General features: G+C 57.7%; 2 protein-coding genes across 7 annotated transcripts in view; both read right to left on the reverse strand.

The window, feature by feature from the left end:
- The window catches only part of SOX13 (SRY-box transcription factor 13), a 32,853-nt gene extending 15,899 nt beyond the window's left edge, over positions 1–16,954 (reverse strand). For 3 of the 5 annotated variants that reach the window (XM_061362942.1, XM_061362941.1, XM_061362937.1), the window contains exon 1: positions 15,856–16,954. The gene's annotated coding sequence lies outside the window, so the exon portion shown is untranslated. Of the gene's footprint in view, positions 1–3,663; positions 4,004–15,855 lie in introns of those variants that run through there. The other 2 variants (XM_061362940.1, XM_061362938.1) reach the window with 2 other exon arrangements.
- A 919-nt stretch (positions 16,955–17,873) lies between these two features.
- SNRPE (small nuclear ribonucleoprotein polypeptide E) lies at positions 17,874–19,711 on the reverse strand. Of its 2 annotated transcripts, XM_061363168.1 has the most exons (5): positions 19,539–19,696; positions 19,423–19,449; positions 19,047–19,109; positions 18,733–18,811; positions 17,874–18,140 (listed from the first exon to the last, which is right to left on the reverse strand). In XM_061363168.1, the coding sequence occupies exons 1-5, from the start codon at positions 19,590–19,592 to the stop codon at positions 18,085–18,087; spliced, it is 279 nt and encodes a 92-aa protein (XP_061219152.1). In that variant the 5' UTR covers positions 19,593–19,696; the 3' UTR covers positions 17,874–18,084. The 2 variants fall into 2 exon arrangements, with proteins under 2 accessions (XP_061219152.1, XP_061219153.1); XM_061363169.1 differs by lacking the exon at positions 19,423–19,449 and having other exon boundaries at positions 19,557–19,711.
- Positions 19,712–19,816: the final 105 nt, after the last annotated feature.

A 19,816-nucleotide genomic window follows, 5' to 3' on the forward strand; every position in this document is an offset into this window, starting at 1 on the left:
TGGGACATGTGGCCCTGGAGCAGGTGGAAGCAGAGTGGGAGGAAGGGAGGAGGAGGAGGAGGCAGCGCTTCCAAATAGCAGAGAAATACCCCCAAATTGATGCCTTGGATGCTGGCAGCGGCGATGCCAAGGAGCCCATGCACACACAGCACCCAGAGTGAGAAGTCTCCATCCACAGGAGCAGAGCACTCCTGAAGTTACCCCCAAAAGGCACCGGATGAGGGGTAAAGCACAACAAGATCTTTTCCACCAGACCCATCATAAACTGCGCTCATTGAGTTCCCTTTGACGTGTTCTCGACCGGGTTAAAACGTGGTGGAAACTCAGCGCTGCATCGTGCAAAACTCCCCAGTGACCCAAATCTGCCTGAGTGCAACGAACCCAAAACCTCCACCGGGTTTGGGAAGAACAAAGCAGCAAAAGCGCTGGAGAGCCCAGCCCTGTCCTGGCAATGCTGGAATGGACCTGAGCTGGGAACACCCAGCCCTGGGGCTGCCCCTGGTCCTGCAGAGGAGGCTTTGAGCCATCAGGGAGGGATAAGGAGGTTAATGGTTGGGCTCAAATACCTCAGACCCCTTTCCCAGCCTCAGGATTCCCTGGTTCTATGAAATGAAAGTGTTTCATCACCGGTCCTCGGCTTGTCAGAGCAGCGCGGCCACAGGAGAGAACAAAAGAGGCCGCCCGCTCTCCCCAGCGCATCAGTGGCGATGCCCTGCCCGGAGTGGGTTATTCCTGCTTCAAACAAACCCGTTTCTAGAGGGAAAGAAGCAGTTTGTGCTTCATCGGCCTGGCTGGGAACTTCCCCGGTGCCAAACGGGAGCGGAGCTGCACTGACAGCGCATCCCTCGCAGCCGTCTGGGACAGGCTGGCTGTGTCCTCGGGAACGGCAGCTTTCCTGAGCCCTGCACTTCCACGTGCTCGCACAAAGCCGGCCCGACACCGACCCAGAGCCAGCGTTTGCAACGGGATAAAGCTGGGGTGTTTGGAACGCAGCATCGCGGCGGGCAGGCAAAGCGGGGCTTGGGCAGGATGGGCTGTCCCCGACCCTGCCGGTCTGCAATGGGACCCCCTAAAGCAGAGCTGCCAGCACCGCTGCAGTGCCAGAACCCCACCAAAACCCTTCCAAGCTTGTTTGGGTTTGCTGTATCCCAGGGAATGGGAAAGATTCCCTGCAGAGCCTGTGGGATGGCTGGGGACAGCAGAGGTGACCCCAGCTTCCCCCGGCAGGCAGCAAAGCATCCCATGCACAGCCCATCAGATCCCATAGGGATTTGCTCAGCCACCCCATCCACTCACCAGAGGATGACTCCAGCACCTCAAGGATGCTCCGGCCAGCAGCCACCGCATCACTCCAACAGCCAGCATGAGCCCTGCCATGTCCCCAGCCATGTCACAGAGCACCAGGTCCCCAGAGCACCCCTCAGCCCATCCCTGGACCTGCTCCAGTGGGTTCCAGGAAGGGAATGGGCAGTGAGAGCAGGGACAAGTGCCCCGGGGAGCCCAGGAGTGTAAAAATAAACCCACTGCAAGGCTGGATCGGGGGAAGAACCCGGCCCCTGCATCCCGGAGCCATCAAACCCCCTCCAGCACATAGCAAGTTTACGATGTGCTCCATCTCCCCTCACCCCAGGGTTCCAGGGCACGGCTCCCCCGCACCCTTTCAGAAAATGGATGTGTGGGCAGGGAGACAAGAAGTCCAGCAATTCCCCCCAGGACATGCTGGAACACAATTGGATGTCAGAAGGACTTTTAGGGAGGGATGATTTGGGTGCTCTGATGCAGATGGGGTGAAAACAGCAGCGGGTGGAGCTGAGCTGCCCGATGGCACCAAGAGAAAAACAGTGTAAAGATGTGGGATCTCCGCTCCTCTTACCCTGCTCCAAAGGGACTGCACCCCGACATGAGGTGCCGCATCAGTTGCAACCCTCCTGCCCATCCCGAAGGAAACAAATACACACCAAGGGAGATGCTGGTGAAAATGTGTTCTCCCAAAATGATAGAAACTGCCTTTAGTTGCCCATGTTTTCTAAAGGACAATGGCTATTTTTAACACAAAGGCTCCAAAATCGCAGGCTTTCAAATAAAAAAAGTACTGTATCAGTGTCAACAGAATGGATTCTGTACCAAATTAAATTCAACTAAAAGGAAATTGCATGAATTACAAACACGAGTTATTGGCTCAATAGGAGAGTAACTGAGTGATATTATCTGCTCTGTGCTATGGAGGAAATCACATTAGCTGAGCTAATGGTCCTTTTTCACTCCTAAAATCTATTACTCTCCAGCTTTGCCTTGGAAGTCAAGTGTTTTCCATGCTCAAGGTACTTCACAAGACGTAACCGAGACTCAAGACGCAACCACGGTCTGCAGCGTGTCCTGGGCATCATCCCCCGCTGGCACCGACCCCCCTGCACGCAACACTGGGAATCAGGGGGTGGGAAGCAGCAAAGCCTCGTGTTTAGTTGTGCATTTCACAGGGAATCCTCTCCCCGAGCCCTGATGCAGCTCCTGATGGGCTTTCACTCTTCCCACCGCTGACTTTGGCCATGGGGAGCTGCGGAGCTCCCTGGGGCCGTGCTCCACCTCCCACCCCGCTGCTCCCCAAACCCCTGCACGCTCGATGCCTGTCGGACCCCTTAGTGCAAACCCCTCGGCTTCAGCCCCCCCCCCGCCATTCCCAAACCTGGCCAGGATGGGTCGGACACAGGACTCCAAGGCACGGGCAGGACCCACCATGGCTGCTGGGGAAGATGGAACCTCAGTGATAAGCTTCATCCGCTTTTAGGTGCCAGCATTTAGCGCTGACCCCGGCCTCTATCGCTGCTGCCTCTTACAACAACCCCCGACAAACACCCGGCAAGTTTGCCTGGAGCAACACTGTCACAACAGGCAGAGCTCGCTTCTCCCCAACGAACGTGCCTTGGAAAGGCGACAGGAGATGCACGACGAGACAGGGGTGTCCCATGTGTGCCACGGCGCGGCCGGGGATGAGGGATGGGGACGAGACACAGGGACCCAGAGCACCGCAGGGTCCCAACACCCGCACACAGCCCCAGGCCCCACGGGTACACGCGGTGGCCAGGCCCGGGGTGTCCGCCTGTGCCGCAGAGCGTTCTCGGACCCCCAGAGCCCCGATTGGACCTCGCACCCCGCTGCCCCCCCGTATCCCCGATACAGGACCCACCGCGAGCAGCAGGAAGGGGCAAGAAACCTTGGGATGGGGGTGCGAGGGAGGGGGCTTCGGGGAGCAGCCCCCGACAGCAGGGCCAAAGACCGGGTTGGAGGGAGTGGGGGTGCCCAAGGTTTAACCCCTTACCTGCGGCCCTCTGCCCCCGACGGGGGGTTGCCCATGGCTTAACCCTTTGCCTACCGCGCTCCCTGCACGGCTGCGGGGCAGGGGCGGGGGGGGGCTCTCGGAGGAGAGTTCGCAGCCCCAAACTTTGCAGCGGGGACGGGGTTGTCGAGGACGGGTCCTGCACCCCCCCCCCTTCCCCTTTTCCCTTCTCCTGTTTAAGCAAAGGCGCTTTGGGGGGGCCCTGCCACGCTCCCCCCCCCAGCCCCGTTCCGCCGGGACCCAGGAGGATGCTCGCTGCGCCGGTGCCCTACGAGCAATGCCTGTGCCCCCCCCACCCCGTGCCGTGCCCTCCCCTCGGCCGCACTCACGGCTCCGCAGCGCTGCTCCCCGCTCCCCGCTCGCCGCTGCCGGTGTCGGTGTCGGTGCTGGCTCCGCCGCCGCTCCCGGTTCAGCTCCGCGCCATGTCCCCAGCGCCTCCGGTGGGAGCTGCCCCGGCGCCGGGCGGAGAGAGGGAGCGAGGAGGAGGAGGAGGAGGTGAAGGGAAGGAGGAGGAGGAGGAGGAGGGGAGGAGGAAGAGGAGGAGGGACACGGGTCCAGCCAGCCAGGAGCCGGCTCCGGGGCGGCCCCTCTGCCCCGTCCCTCCCCTCGGGACCCTCAGCCCCGCCGGGGGACCCTCGAGTGACAGCGCCGGGAGCCCCCGCGCTGCGCCCACCCCATCCCTGGGGTCCTGCGGAGGGGCCGGACACCCCCAAAGGCTGAGGGACAACGCGGGGGAGCATCGCGGGACCCCCGGGACACCCCCCCCCCCCCACCGGCTCCCAACGAGGGGCTGGAACAAAGCCTGGCTTGCAGAGAGCCCTGGTACCGCAAGAGAGACCCCAAAGCCTCGTCCCAAGCCCCCAGCACCCCCAAGTTGTGCTCAGACACCATGGGCTGGGACACAAGGGTGTCACGGAGAGCAGTGGGCAGTGGATATAGAGGCTTATGCTGGGTAACCTGGATAACCCAGCTGGAACATCCACAGTGAAACAGGGCCTTGGGTGAGGAGCTCACCCCACGCACCCCATAGCCCACCGGTGGCTGTGATGGGAATGCCATCACCCGCCTTCCCAAAGGAAAAGAACCCACTTCACTGGGAGCCAAACGGTGCCGCAGCTGGGGAGGAGGAGGTTGGTTTGGCCAAACGAATGTTGACAAAGTCTTTTCTGTGTGATGAAATCTCCATCACGTTACATCAACATGGAAAGAGAACTGTTTATGTGTTACCAGCGGGGAAAATTCCCATTGACTCCAAGCACTTTCCTTCCCCACACCAACACAGCAGCGTTGGGAAAGCAAAGGCAGCACCCCCAGACCCAAAGCCACCAAGGAGCTCAGGGATACACGTTCCTATCTCAGTGATGGAGAAACTGAGGCCCAGAGAGGACACAGCATCCCCAGGGCTGTGCAGCGAGCACCACACATGCAGCAGGGCAGGATGAAGGCAGCTCCCCCTGCACCAGCCAACACACCGCGGCCCATTTTGGGGTCCTGGCTGGCTCCGGTGCCATCCTGTGCCCCACAAGTCCCATGAGGGAGATGGCTATCATTGGCTGAATGCACAAGAGAGCCCATGGAGACCCCCGAGCTGCCCCAGGGGCAGGAGGGAGGTGGGAATCGCATCCTCAAACCCAGACAGGGAAACAACCCACAAAGGGGCCGAGGACCAGCACAAGGGAGCCAAAAAAGGGGGAGCAGGAGCTTTGTTCGTGTTGCCATAGCAACAGCCCGGCCGGATGGACTTTCACTTTCCTTTCCTTCCTCCCCATCCCCAGTGGCCCTGGTGGCATTCACAGGGCCTGGAATGTCCCCCCCCTGCCGGGTCCAGCATCACCTTCCAGGCTGGAGCTTCCATGGGTCCTGTCCCCATCCTCGCTCTGCTCCTCCCCGTGTCCAACTTCCAGCCACACCACCTACACCCCAGCTCCACCTCCATGTGAGGCATCCCCAGGACCCATGGGGCATTCCCAAGCTGTACAGGGCATCCCCCAGGACCTGCTGAGCACCCCAAGGACCTTCCAGGCAGCCCCAGGACCACAGGGTATCAGGATGGATGCGATGGGACAGTCCCCATCCTTTCAGGCTCACTCCACTCCTGCTCCATCCCTCTCTACCTGGATGCTCCAAGCAACGCTGCTCCCACTCCGCATTCCCTCCCTGAGCTTTCTGCTTCCCTCAGCACAAGGAAGCGGGGACAATGGGTGGAGGGACCAGCATGGGGGCAAAGATCCAGCGCAGGGGGCACCGAGGGGAAAGGCACATCCAGCGCTCCCCTTCCTTTTCCCAAGCCCCCCACCCTGGTCCGGGGCCAGAGCCCATGGAGCCGGGCCTCCTGCTTTGTGCTGGCTGCGGATCCCGGCCTCCCGATCGCAGGATACTGGTGACTGAGTCATGGAAATGGTTCAGACAATGGCTTGGCCCCTTTAGAACTGGCCGGAGGGGGCAAAGCAGGGAGAACAAATCCGACCTTGCTTCCTGCACGGAAGCGGGGGCCCATTGTTTGGGAATGGGCATGAGCTTCGCTCCTCACCAGCCTGGGAAAGCTGCAGAGCGATTGCTAATGGGGAGCAACGTGGGTGCTGCCAGGCAGCTCCCCCCCCACCGGCTCCCCTGTGAGGATGCAGGGATGCTGAAGGTGCTGATGCTCTCTGTGAGGTCACTGCCATGGTGGCAATGCCGAGGTGGCATCAGCCCTATGGCCACCAGCTCAGCTCCTCGCCACACTGCAGTGATCGGGCTCAATGGGTGCCATCACAGCTCCCCCCTCACAGCACATGGTGGAAGAGGGGGGTCTCACAACCCCCACTGAGCATGATGTTATCCTTGGGGTAACCCCAAGAGCATCTCAATCAGCAGCACTAAGGCTCTGGGCAAGCAGCAGCACAAGCAGGGCCAGGGGAAGGAGAGGAGCAATACAGGAGCCTTGGCCATGGGGGGATGATGGGGTCCAAATCTTCCCCACATTCCAATTCCAGACCTGCCTTGTGCATCCTGTGATGCCCCCATGCATGCGGGATGATGGCATCTCCAGCCTGTCCCCATCTGCAGCAAGGGGATGTGCTGCTCTTCTCAGCAAGGAAGAGCTGTGCTGGAACAGGGGGGGACCCAAAACGTCCCCTGCAATCAGCAGACCCAGTGACAAGCCCCCAGGCCAAGAGGCTCCGGGCCTGGATGCTCCTGATGGGACCAGCACCGTGTCCCCAGCTGCAGGCACAGGGAGCCCACATCTGCAGCCCATTAAACCCGAGCTGATAGGACAATACCCAAACCCTCTGGAACCACAGCAGCTCTGGGGATGCCCTCAGTTCACCCCATTGCATCCAGCTTCATAGTCCATAGGGATGCTCACACCAAAGATGCTCACACCTCTCCCAGCCCTCTGCATCCCTGGTGATGGGCAGTTGTCACGATGCTCTCGTACCTGCTCCGTGCATCCCAAGTGCTGCCTTTCCCCACATCAACCTCCCTGGCAGAGCTCCTACGGCTCAAAGTGGGAATACACTGGGCCACATACACCGGGGACCGTGGCTGTGGACGCAGCGCATCCCAAACCATCCCCGAGCTGGCAGCATCTCCCTCATGGGCTCCTAGCAGGGTGGGGGGGGAGCGCCAAGGAATTAACCTACAAAGGATTTCCACCCAAACACCACGATTTATGCTGCCCACTTCAGAGGCATTCCCAGCAGCTGGAAGCTCTGTGCTGCCTTCTTCCCCAGCACTGGAAGCGCCCAGCTACTGCAGGGAGCCGGGGCTGAGCAAACGAGTCCGCCCACAGCACAACAGGCTCTAATCTGGCCATAATAAAACCAAGATGTTCCAGGATTGCTCTATGGGGAGCGCACTCGGAGCAGCTCGGTTCTAAGGCAACGCTCAGAGAGAGCTCGTCCAGAAAGCAAAGGGAGATCTGCTAAACCCTGCTAAAACACTGCCCTGGCCCCAGCCCTGCACGTTGCTGCGGGTGATGTGCTGGTGGAGGAGGGTGGCTTTGGCCAGGGCAGGTGATGGAGAACAGAGCAGGGACCGCATTTTGGGTCTAGAAGGGGGATTTTCACCGCCAGGTTGACACTGAAATCAGTGGCCACTCCAGAACCATCGCAGCTACAAGCACCCCAGCCCCAGTGGGGCTCCCATTCACCATCACCGTCCTCACCCCATGCCTGGGGGTACCCACCACATCCCCCTGCAAGGCAGCACAGGTAACCCAGCCAGACCAACAACTCCACCGGGGGCTTTCAGCTCCAAACAGGGATTTGACAGGGATAGGAGACAAAGCAGCATCGCATCTGCAGCTATCCCCATTCCCAACCTGAATGCTGCTGTTGTTCCTAAGCCAGGCGATGGGAACTGCGGTCCCCACAGCCCAGCCCAGCAGGCTGGACCAGGCCAGCCACACACACAGCACCAGCCCATGGCTCCTCTCCTATGGGAAAGCCACGGGCTGGGAGGATGCAGCCGCCTGGAAGCCTCCTGGGAGCATCCCCATCCATTCCCATGCCATGGGGCTGGGACAGCCGATGGGGCAGGGAGGCTTTGGTAGAGGGCACAGGGGGGGTGATGCTGAGCAGGCTGTGCTGGAGACACACATGGGGAGGGACGGGATGGCCGGACCACCCAGCGGGATGCAGCGAGCCGTCCATGGGGGGGCCGAGCCCATTGCCTCCAGTTCAAAGGCAACACTGGGCTCCAGCACCCTCCGCCAGCCCGGCTCCAGTGGGGACCCGCAGCACCACCCAGGGACCCTGCAGCTCAGCCCCACAGAGGGGCTTTTCTTGTCCCCTGCCTTTGTTTTCTATTTAGTGCTTTTGTTCTCCCCTCTTTGGTCCTTTGTTCCAGCCTGTCCTTTGTTCCGACGCCTTTGGTTTCTCTTCCCTTTGATGCTTTGTCACTCCCTTCATCTTGGTGCTTTTCTTTGCCCGGGTTTTGAAGCTGCCGGTTGTTTTCTCTGGCCGGGCTGTGCTTGGCATTTTTATCCTTTCTCCCTCTTGGTCCACTCCTCAGGTCACACAGGCCCGGATTGTCTCCAAATCCCCATTTGTCTTGGTTTGGTGCCTGGATTTCCCTGCCTTTATGTCCTTTCTTAAGAGACTCTCAGTGATTTCTTCTTCCTCAGCGAGGGAAGCAGAAGGGGGAGGTCGGGGTTTAATTAATTAGCGAGTGTAATCTTCAGACGGGTGGCACCGCAGGATGCGCGGAGCATCATTACTGCTGTCATTAGGACGTTAAGGGTTAGCGAGGGTTTAAACAGCAGCAAATTGCAGCCAAGAGCTCCAACTTCACCAGATTGTATCAGAAAGAGACACAGAGAAATCCCCAACACGGGCAGAGCGTGAGCAGGGGCAGCGCCAGCCCCGACGTCTGGGTGATGGCCACAAAAAGCTGCCCAGAGCAAGGTGTGTGCTCACCTCTCATAGACCAAAGAGCATCATCCTGTGCCCAAGAGCTCATCTCAGTCTCCTCTCTGGAGGTTCAAGCCATTCCCCTTGTCCTGTCCTTACATTCCTTGTTAAAAGCCCCTCTCCAGGTTTCCTGCACGCACTGGAGCTGCTCTCAGATCTCCTCTTATGGAGCCTTCTCCATTCTTAACCTGCTGCTCACACTCTGGGGATGCATCCCCCCATAAGGGTGGTTTGGGGCTGCAAACACCCACTCTGGGTCATGGGAGCTTGCTCTACCACGGCCAAAGCAAGCCCAGGATCTGGTTTTGGGAGCAGTGAGGGCCCCCCCATCACACAGCATCCCCATGGTGCAGGGTGAGAGCAGCTGTGGCTGCACAAACAGCTGTTGAAGGGAGGAAGCAGCCAAAGTTAGCAACAGGATGTACCCTCAGATAACGTGATCGATATCAGAAGATGCAGCTCTTCAAAGCCCGAGTGGAGCCCATCTGCTCACACTGGGTGTCTGGGCAGATCGGCACCGATACGGGGGTGTCTTTGGCTCCATCTTCACAGCACCCTCGTCTCTCCCCTCCCAAGTCACTTACGGTACCTGGGTGGTGTCCCCATGGTTTAGGGTGCGGTGGGATGGGGTAGGAGGGATGGGTTTCCGAGTATGGGACCAGAGGGGAAAAGGGCATGAGCATGGGATGGGTGCTTTGTGGGAATACCACTCCAGATCTAAGTGCATCACAAAGCATCTGGGTCCTGCAGATGGGGTGCTTTGGTAACACCCTGCAATAACAGCCACTCATAACCACATGAGTATGACCCTGGGTTCACAATGCAGCCAGACAGGACCAGACACTGGGACACAACTGGGAAGGCCCCCAATAAAGGTTTTCCAGGAAGAGGTGGACACAAGATGCCCCAGTTTTCCACACAAACTCTCCATCACGGGCTGGAGCAGCCACACACCAGCTCCCATGGCGCATCCCAAGGGGCTGCTGAGGATGCGGGATGCTTCGGAGGGCAACTGATGCCCAAGGAGGAGGCGAGCCCCATCCTGCTGGTCTCATCCCAGAGGGCACCGAAGAGGTTAAAAGCTTGATTGCTGGGAACAAAAGCAGCCGGGAAAAGCCATCTTTCTGGTCTGCCCGGTTCTGAGCCGGCCAAAAGCAACGCTTGGGGCTGGCTCTGAGTCACCCAAGGCACCACCCTGCTCACACCGCCTGCCGCAGGGGCCCAGCCTGCCCCTCGCTGGAGGTGGTACCAACCCATGCGCATCCATCCAAGCACCGGCGGGTCCCTGCCCAGCCACCCCATGGCTCTGCCCTACTCTCGCAAGGGCTGAACCTGGGTTTATTACAGAGCTGGCACCGGGAAGGCAAAAGAAAGAGAGGGAAAGAATGACCCAAACCCCCCTCGTCCCTATCTGCAGCCATGCAAGGAACATTGTTCAGCGCCGCACAAAAGCATCCCTGAAAATAGAAGCGCCAGGGCCAGGCCTGCCAGTGGCTGTGTGAGATAACGTCTACTCGCAAACACTGTGCCTTTGTGCCGCTGTCACTGTCCCCATTGTTCAGGAGCCTATTGCCTCGGGGATATTGTTCCCTTCTTTTGTCTCAGCCCGGCTCCTTTTTGTTTGACTTTACTTCCCATTTCATTCCTCTCCTTTGTGCTGGGCTTCGGGCTTTTGTCTCTCCCGCTCCCCCTTTTCTCGCTGTGATTTGTATTTAGCAATTGTTCCCGTTGGAAGCACAATGCGCTCCGGGCGCTTTCCTCTCCTCCATTCATTACCTATTCAGGTGGGCTGTTTTGCCCATAGGTAACTGGAGCTCCAGGGGAGGGCAGGAGGAGGTTGATGTCCCCCCCAGTTTGGGGACACGAGGTTCCCCGACCCCAATCCAGGCACTGGGATCCCCGCTTCGTGGCAAAGGAGCACTGGGAGAAGGGCACACCGGACCCCAACTCAGTGCTGACAGCGCCAGGGAAGCAGGGGCACGGATCGCTGCTCCCGGAGCCAGGACCGGGAGCTGAGCCCTTATCCAAGCAGGCCAGGCCCTGGTTAACACAACCTCGGCTCTTCCCTATCCCTGCTTTTGGGCACCAGTGAAGGGATGAGAGCACCCAGCGGCATCATTCCCACTGCCCGGAGCCCCCCCTACACTGCACGGTGACTGGGTGCCCTCCAGGAGGGCTGCAGAGCCACAGGGATGCAAGGAACAGCGCAGGGATATCCTTGGATGCAGCCAAGGAACAGAGCTTGATGCAAGCAGCTCTACAGCTCCTGAAGGGTGCAGGGGACCCCCTGTACCCCATCTCTGCCTGCTTCCCCCCCCCCTCAGCATGGTGGGCTCCCCCTGCACCCCATCCTCTCCTGCCTCTTCCCTATGCTCCTATTTGGGAGAGCCCAGCCCTTGAGGAGGAGGAGGAGGAGGATCCACCAGGAAACCTTGTGGGAATGCCAGAGCTGACAAGTGGCCATCCTGGGAGACAACAAAGTGCCGCTGTTCTCCGGGACAGAGCCCTCGTGATCCAACAGGACTTGCCCATCCCTTCCCACTGGGGGATCAAAGCCTGCAAGAAACCTCCTCCTCCTCCTCCTCATCATCATCTCAGGGTGGGGAGGCCACGAGGAACCCCAAGGCTCACCCTGGGATGCAGGGATGGGAGCGATGCAGTGGGATGAGGGTCCTTAGGGATGGTGTGAGCTCCCGGGGCTGCAGGATAGGGCTGGGGAGGGGGGGGGAGAAGGGGGGGATGCCTGGGAATAAAGGGAGCAGACTGGGGTCCATTGTTTCATTGTTCTGGCTTCAAAGGACAATGGGGCATTGTTGTCTCTGGGGATCCCATTGTTTGCTTTCGCTGCAGTGGATGGAGGCTTCCCGAGGGCCAGCCCGGCGCTGTGTGTGGGACACTAAAGAATGAGCTTCCATGGTTCCTGCCCCAGCACCCTGCTGGGCCATGGGAGCAAGCAGAGACCCCCCCTTTGCACCCAACGGAGATGGGGTGAGAGCAGGGAGGGTTTTCTCCCTGCAGCCCCCCCAGCAAACCAGGGTGAGGGGGATAAACCCACCCTGCTTTCATGATGGGAGCTGAAGCCACATCTGCTGCTGGATGGGGCTTTGGTTGCTGTTCCCCTCTCTGGATCCATAGGAGCTGCCCCATGGCCACTTGGCACCATTCCTATGTTTCCCTTTCCTCCTCTCGCCACCCAGCATCCCCTCAACACTGACATTCCCCATGCACACAGGACAAGGAAATCTCCATAGCAGAGCCCCACTTCTCCATCAGTACCAAGGAAAAGGGACTCGGTACCAATGATGCCACAGCCCTGGGGTCCTCCCTTTGCTGTTTGTGCAGCACCCCAAGCCCAGGAGCTTCTTTTGCATAGCTCCTTCCTATGTAAAATCAATGTGGGTGCTATGCAAAGGCTGGGGGGAGGGAGAAGGAGCCAGGAGCCATTCCCAGCCCACAGCTGAGCCCTCCGGTGCCGGAGGTGGGCTGGGAGATTGATGGAGCAGGGAAGAGATATGCTCTCCCCAGGGATGCTCTTCCAGCATGAGGCTGCTCACAGCAGCCGGGAAGGGGAGGAAGCCTCCACCGCCCAAATCAATGCACCTCAGTGCTCCCTGGGTACCCTCCGAGGGGGAAAAGCCCATCTCAGGCTGTTGGTAGCCCCAGACCAAGCTCAGCTTTGCAAGAGCAAACACCAAGCTTGGGGCTTTCAAAGAGAGGGAAGAACTGCAGCTGATAAGAGGTATAACATCAACCTGGGCCTCTTTGGTTGGGAATTCCCACTGCTTCTAATCAGAAGATGAGGATGGACCTTGCCTCGCAAATGCATCCAAGGTTAATTTCCAGACAAAGCAGCGAGGGATTTGTTTGGGGATCAATGGAAGCTGTTTGGGAATAAAAGAAGGTGAGATAAGAGATGCTGGATCATGGCACCGCAGCACTGCCTGCCCTGATGGAGCAAGGGGATGCTCCTCCCTTGAGGAGCCTGCCCCAAGGGCACCCATCCATCCCCTGGCTCTAGGAGCTGCTCCCTGGATCCCTGGGGACCCTTGGAGCCTCCAGCCCCAGCCTGGGTGCGCACAGGAAGCTCGTCCCGCTCCGGGGGCTCTTTCATGCTCCTGGCAAGCGCCCCGTGCACACACACATGTAGAGGCACACAGGGACACGGCCCCCCCTTGAACAGCACCGTTTCCTCTCAGATAAAGCACTCCTACCGCAGCCCCCCTTTCCCTCTCCCCCCCAGACTTGTGCTTGTCTCACGCACCCCGTTCGGAGCCCACCTTGGCCTCGGATCTTATCTCACTTCCTCGCTGTGAATATTGGCTGTGTTGTTGATGTACGATAAAGGGATGGGCTCCGAACCCTGCGCCCCGGCTCACAACAAAGCCCTCTCGAGAGCGGATGCTGGTACCTGCTGCACGAACCCGGCTCCACCAAAGCGTGGCTCCCGTTGGCGCTGCTCCTGTCCCCCCCCAACACCTGCATGGGGCAGAGGGGCCCCAAGGGCAGCCCAGGGCTGCTGGTGCTGACACAGAGCATGGCCAGGGCAAAGCTGCCCTTGATTCTGCAGCATCTTCGTGTATAAAACACAGCCAAACAACCCTTTAACCATCCCTCTCCTGGACCTGGCTCCCTCTTAGCTCAGTTTACAAAGTGAAAAGCAACCTCCTGAGTCTCCTTAACTCTTAACCCCCCCAACAGGGAGCAGAAGAGAAACATCCCTGGCAAAGTCAGCTTTATGGATGGACCAGATTGCTGGCAGCAGGAGCGGCAGGGAGGCAGCACGCAGCGCTGTTCCACTCAGCTGAGGGCATCGCACCACGCCATCAGCCATCAGCCCCCCCAGGGACTGTTAGATATTGCTCCTATTTCACAGACAAGAGGCTGGAGAACGGCAGATAAGGCAAAGCAGCAGCTGAGATCAGGGCTGGATGCACAGGAAAGGGCAGTCTGCTTTGGAAGCTCTGGTCCTTGCAGGAAGGCAAAGCCTTCAGGCACCTATTCTAGTGAGGCAGGCACATCCTAGAACAGGACCTGAGCATCCTGGTTCTTAATACATATAGTCAAACAAGCTGTCCAAACCTGGAGCTGTATCCCAGCCCATCCAGACCCCAGATCCTGCCCCACGGAGCAGAGCTGTTAAACATCAATCTCTATTTCCCACTGCAGACAGACCGGTATCATTCAGAACAAGCCCAGAGAACTGTGATGCGTACAAACACATCCCAAAGACAAGTGTGTGTGTGGGGGGAAATCAGGCTTAAACATCACAGCTGGAGGCCCAGGAAAACCACGGGGAACAGGGATGTCTTTGGGGTGACGGGGTTGACGCGACAGCTTGGAAATGCATGGGAAATAGGGGAATAAAGCCCAGGTGAGGATGAGGGGCACGGAAAGAGGCAGTGCGGCCGGTCCAGCCCCACACTGAAGGCCCTGGTATGCGAGGCAGCGGCGCGGGGGGCAGGCTGAGCTGCGAGTGTGGCAGTGTCCCCGCCGAGGGCAGGCACGGCGCCCGGAGCTCCGTTTTTCCAAGCGATGTTCCAAACAATAGCAATGATGCCCCTGGTGGGTCTGAATGTGAAAAGGCCCCACGGGGGGGGGGGTGCCATGCTGGGCACCTTGTGTGTGGGCTGCCAATGGAGACGGGACTGGGGCATTGCCAGCAACAGAACCTGCTGGAGCCAGTTCGTGGCCACAGCCCCTCTGCTCCTGGCATCCCGCTGCTCCTGGTACCAGCCCACTCACAGCCAAAGCAGGGCTCGGCTTTATTGCCCATGGACATGGTGAAAACAATCCCAAACGGCTCCATTGCCAGCGTAAGAACAGGGAGGGAATAGGGGAAAGCAGCACAGTGCATCCCAGCTCCTGCCTCTGCCTCCACACGGGTTTTCCATGTTCCGATGGTGCCCTAAGGGGAGGGCTTCTAAAGCATTCAAGTCCTTGACCTTCCACTGTTGTCTGTTTGATGCTATTATTTTTAGGCACACAAGCCTTAAAACATACCAGCACTTGAAATAAGTTCCCTGATAACGTGCACTAAAGCAGGAGGTGGTGAGAAGGGCTCAAGGAGGGTGGCAGGGCATAGGAAAGGTGATTTTCCCCTTGTACAACCACACATCCCACCTTATTGCACAAGGCACAGGCCTGCAAACACACTAAATGCTGATGGTAGCCCAAGCTCAGCAAGTCGCCACGGACACAAGGTGTCTGCTCCTGTTTGTGATGCTCCTGCCAGCACAGGCCATGCCCTGCATCCCTGAGCAAAGGTGCAGCGATGCCTTTTAAGAGCCAGGAAAGGCACCAACCTGCAGGCAGGCGGCTGGCTCTGGGATCTAGGTTCAAACTGAACTTCAAACACACATAAAACCATCCCATAAATCACGATATCCTACAAAAGAACCACAGAGCTGATGCTCCCCTCCAGAAAGGCAGGACCAATGTGCCTGCTCCTCAGGGGACTCTTTCACAAGCACGGAGAAGGATGGGGCTGGGCCAGGACAAGCAATTCCCAGTGCAGAAGGGAAGAACTGCAGCCTTTTTTCCCAGAACCCCATAGCCACAGGCAGGGAAAAGGCACAAACATTTACTCACAGCATCTTCCAGGGCTGGTTAAAGGTGGGGTCACCTCTGAAGGAGAAACCTCAGACACTGCGGAGCCCCAGCTGGTTGTGAGTGCGCTCTCACCTGCCCCAATGCTCTCCAACTGGAGCACCAGCTCTGTCTTACACACTCTGTGCCAGCATTTGCACAGAAGCAGGTCTCAATCACTTGTTTTTAACAAAGAGAGAGCTCTGCTCCTAGCAAACAGCCATTTGGGGTGCAGTGGGATGCTATCCAAGCTGGATTTGGGGAGCTGACAGATCCTCCCAAGGAACTTTTCTCCTCCAAACCTAGAGATGCAGGAACACTCCAGCGTGGGATTAGCACCACAACCCAGCACTGGTGCACTCCTCATAATCCCACCTCAAGGCATCTTCAAACGGAACCTTGAACCCATCGCCCTCCCCTGCACAGAGGGGATGGATCCAAGACCAAGGATCGCCTGCAAAAGCAACCACCAAGGCAGCAGCAAAGCCAAGCAAGGGGAGTTCTCCAAGCCCAGAGCCCAGCTGTAAGCACTCACTCTACCTTGCTCCTCCTCAGGGCCAAAACCAGAACCTTCTACTGCTCATCCCCCTCCGCAGCAGGAAGCCCAGGAGCTCCGGGCACCCCGTCACCCATCGGAGGGCAGCCCCGCACCGCTCTGCTTCTCTTCCAGGTTGTTTGGGAGCCAGGAAAGCTGCTTGAATGCTGCGGGAACTCAGTGTTCTTGTGACACTCGGCTGCAGGGGCAGGGAGGTGGCCGAGGCCGCAGCACCCTCTTCTGTCTACCGCACTCTTCTGCAGGGAGAGTCTCTCTGGCAGTGCACAGCTCCAGGCAGCTCCCTCCAGACGTTACCTTCCTGCTCCCTGCAGCTTGGAAACACTCAGGAGGCTGGAAGGATTCGGGGTTAAAAACAAACCAGCAAGCGTTTAGATGAGTCAGTGGTGTGGTTTTATGAGGACAGACAAGTGCTTCTTGGGAAGCCAGTTTGGAATTGTTTTTGTGGCCCGTCGCTGGGCTGGTAATGCCTGGAAGCTGTGTTCTTGGACCACAGCACTCGAGTGCCAAGAGCTCCTCAAACAATGGGGCTGTGTTTCCTCCTGGACTCTCCTGCAGGCTCTGTGCCGTTTTCATGGCTTCCTGCTGGGGAGCTTCTCCTTTCCTTCTGCAACTCCCCCACGCACGTAATTACAGCCCATTTTGGTACCTTATCATGAGATGCTTCAGAGCTGATTACCCCTGAGCTTCCTTCCTCCCATCATCAACCTCCTCCAATATTGGTGTTCGCTGGCGCTAATTCGATGCTATCACGGAGCAGAGGAGCTTTAGGAGGCATTAGGGTGACTCCAAGTGCACAATCTGGAGCTGGCAGCAGCGCTGCTGATAAGAACCAGGTTCTGCTCCTCACATCCAGCTCTTCTCCAAGGAGCAGCCGCTCGCCAGCCACGTGTGAGGCGGAAGGAGGACGGAGCCGCACAGGCTCTGAGCCAGTGTTATTCCAGTGGCCCTGGATTAAAAGTGGAGCCAAGTGACATGATGCAACCCAGGCCATTAAATAAGCTTCTTCTAAACATACACTGTTTGTAAAGTTACATTTGGAAAGAACAATAATTACTTCAAAGGACAGGCTGAGAAAGCTGGCCTGGTTCAGCTGGAGAAGGCTCCTTAAAGGGAGACCTTAGAGCAGCTCCAGTGCCTAAAGGGGCTGCAGGAAACCTGGAGAGGGGCTTGGGACAAGGGCCTGTAGGGACAGGCCAAGGGCAATGGCTTGAACCTGCCCGAGGGGAGACTGAGCTGAGCTCTTAGGCAGAAGCTCTTCCCTGTGAGGGTGCTGAGGCGCTGGCACAGGGTGCCCAGAGAAGCTGTGGCTGCCCCATCCCTGGCAGTGTTCAGTTTTCAGGTTTAAGGTGATCCACAAGTTTAAGTTTTGGAATACCAAAAGCTTATTATATGGTACCTGGTGCAGCTTCTATGGCAGGATTAATGTATCACCACCCCAGCCACCTTAGTCCCTGAGGAACAATTACAGCCAAACCCTTCCTTTTCTCTCTTTCCATCAGAAAAGCAAGAGTCCCACATAAGTGAGGGAATATCACTTTGTTCCATGTGATAAGCAATTCAGCTCCTGTGGGGCCTTAAACAGAGCCACCAGATCCTCAAATGGGTGATGAAAATAAACCAACATGATAAAACCCAACTGATACATCTGATATCCCAACTTATTTAATCAAGAGACTGCCCAAAGAAGCAAGAGAGATTTAATCCAAAGCAGCTGCCCCGACTTGAAGACACGAGTGATCTTAGGAGCTTGCCTACCAGTGAAGCTTAGGAATGGTGCATTCCTATAGCCTAGCCCCAAGACCCTCACTAGAGCTCTATGTCAGCTGCAAGACCACACATCACTCATAAAGGAGCCCACTTTGTTCCAACACAGCTGGAACATCCCAGAACACACAAACATCTATCACGGATCCATAGTGAAGTATCACCCTGAGTACATTTCTCCCCCTTCTCTCCTCAGGGGAGGGCCTGAGGCAGAAAACCACCAGATTTCCTTTTACAGTTACTGTGAAAAATGTTTATTTGTGACACACATCATCGCTGTTTCAAACTATAAAACCCAAATCACTGACACAAGGGAAGGGGCAGGTTTCAGCCCTGCCAGTGACCCCAGCTACACAGAACGCCCTCTCTATGAGCTGGTCCTGCTCCCACCAGCTCTTTATTCCCTCTGAAGCACCAGAACCGTTGTTCTAAGTGAAGAACAACACATCCTAGTTAGAAACGCTTTGCAGCAGGGTGATATTGTCCCCTTTTAACATGATCCGACCTGCAACACAGAGAAAGGAAATGAGACAAACTCTGCCAATAACCTCATACCTTCCAAAAGCCATTTCACACCAGCCAAGGTGACTGCGAGAGGTCCCCTCCACAACAAGAGACCAGGTTCTGATCAGAAAGAGAGCCCCACACAGCTGCACTGCTGGGTGTGAGCACCCCCACAGACCCAATTCACACTGTAGCACATCAGACACAACCTCCCCTCCTGCCCTGGGTGTCTGAGCAGCAGCTTTGTCCCCACCAAGAGCCTGGACTTGCTGCTCATCCCACACTGCTGCTTGTGCTCGTCAGGGAGGATTAAATACTACCACTCCGGTGGTTCCCAGCTTTGATTTGGTGGCACCACAGCAAGCTCCCAAGGTGCGAGAAGCTGCCTATGCAGCCCCAGTGCTGTCACTTTGGAAAGACAAGAGCAGGTCTGGGGCAGAGACAGGTTCTCAACCAAAACCAGCAGCCCAGGAACCAAGCCCTGGCCACTGTCTGCTCCCTGTACCCCAAACTCAACCTCCCAGATGTGTGTTTTGTGCTCTGGAGTGTGGCTGAAGGGAAGCTCAGGCTCCAGGTCACCCCCATGGGCTTACCCAGCTGCTTCCTGGACTTTGTTTTGGAGTGAATCTCCTCTGCATCATCCAGCACCAAGTTCATGTATTCATCAAAGCCCTAAAAATGAGGGATAAAACAGGCAGGGAGCTGAGGCCCCTGGTCTAAATTTCAACAACAAGGATACAAACCATTACCTGTGCTGACCTGACCACTAAGACTATTCACTGGAGAGACATGAAGCGTTTCTATCCCCCCAACACTCCTTTTTCCTGACACTAATAGTTTGATGAACATGAAAAGAAGGATATAACCCCCAGTCTACACAAGCCCAGGAGGACACTACGATACTCACAATGATGCAGCCTTCTATCCGCATGTTCACCTGCTCATAAAGCCACACCTGGATCCTGGACCTCTGCAAAGTGATGGAGGAGGAAGGGAACAAAAGGGACATGAACACACCCAAGTAGTTCTGTTCTATGCATTAAGTGATTCTGGCCCCCAACAGCCACCGCAGCGCTCGGAGCTGTGTCTCTCACACAGTTTTTACGGTGTGCAAGCACTTTTGAAGGCCCAGCACTGGAGAACATCATCAGGATAAAACGCCTTGTTCCGCCTTAGCTTTGTATGAGCCTGAGCCCGGAACGAGCGGCTCTGCTCCCGCACCCCAACGGACCCCGCCTCGGCCCCGCTCCCGACCGTCCCCCCACACGGGCCGCGGTACTCACGTTCTGCAGGTAGCGGAAGATGAGGTTCTGAAGCGAGGGGTTAAGGACTCGGCTCAGCCACAATAACCCGGTCCCCCCCGCCCTCCCGTTCGCCCCCGCGGCCGCAGGAAGGATACGATGGGCTGCACCATCACCTTCTGCACCTTCTGGCCCTGCCCGCGGTACGCCATGGCTGCTCCCCGCGCCGCCACACGCTGCCGCCGCAGGAAGCCGCCGCCGCGCAAGGAACTCTGGGATGCTGGAGGACCCGGCCGCTCTAGGAAGGCGGGAGGACTGCCGTCTCTACTGCTCCGGTTAAAGGGTTGCCTCCCTTTGTCACCCCCATATCCCCCTCTGTAGCTTCCTCACCCCCACCGTAGCCCCTTATCACCCCCCACCGACCCACTGCCACCCC

This window comes from Neopsephotus bourkii, unplaced genomic scaffold (genome assembly GCF_033783945.1).
Source record: "Neopsephotus bourkii isolate Nb327-2 ecotype Australia unplaced genomic scaffold, CSIRO-AGI_Nbou_v1 NB_1139, whole genome shotgun sequence".
Lineage (NCBI taxonomy): Eukaryota > Metazoa > Chordata > Aves > Psittaciformes > Psittacidae > Neopsephotus > Neopsephotus bourkii.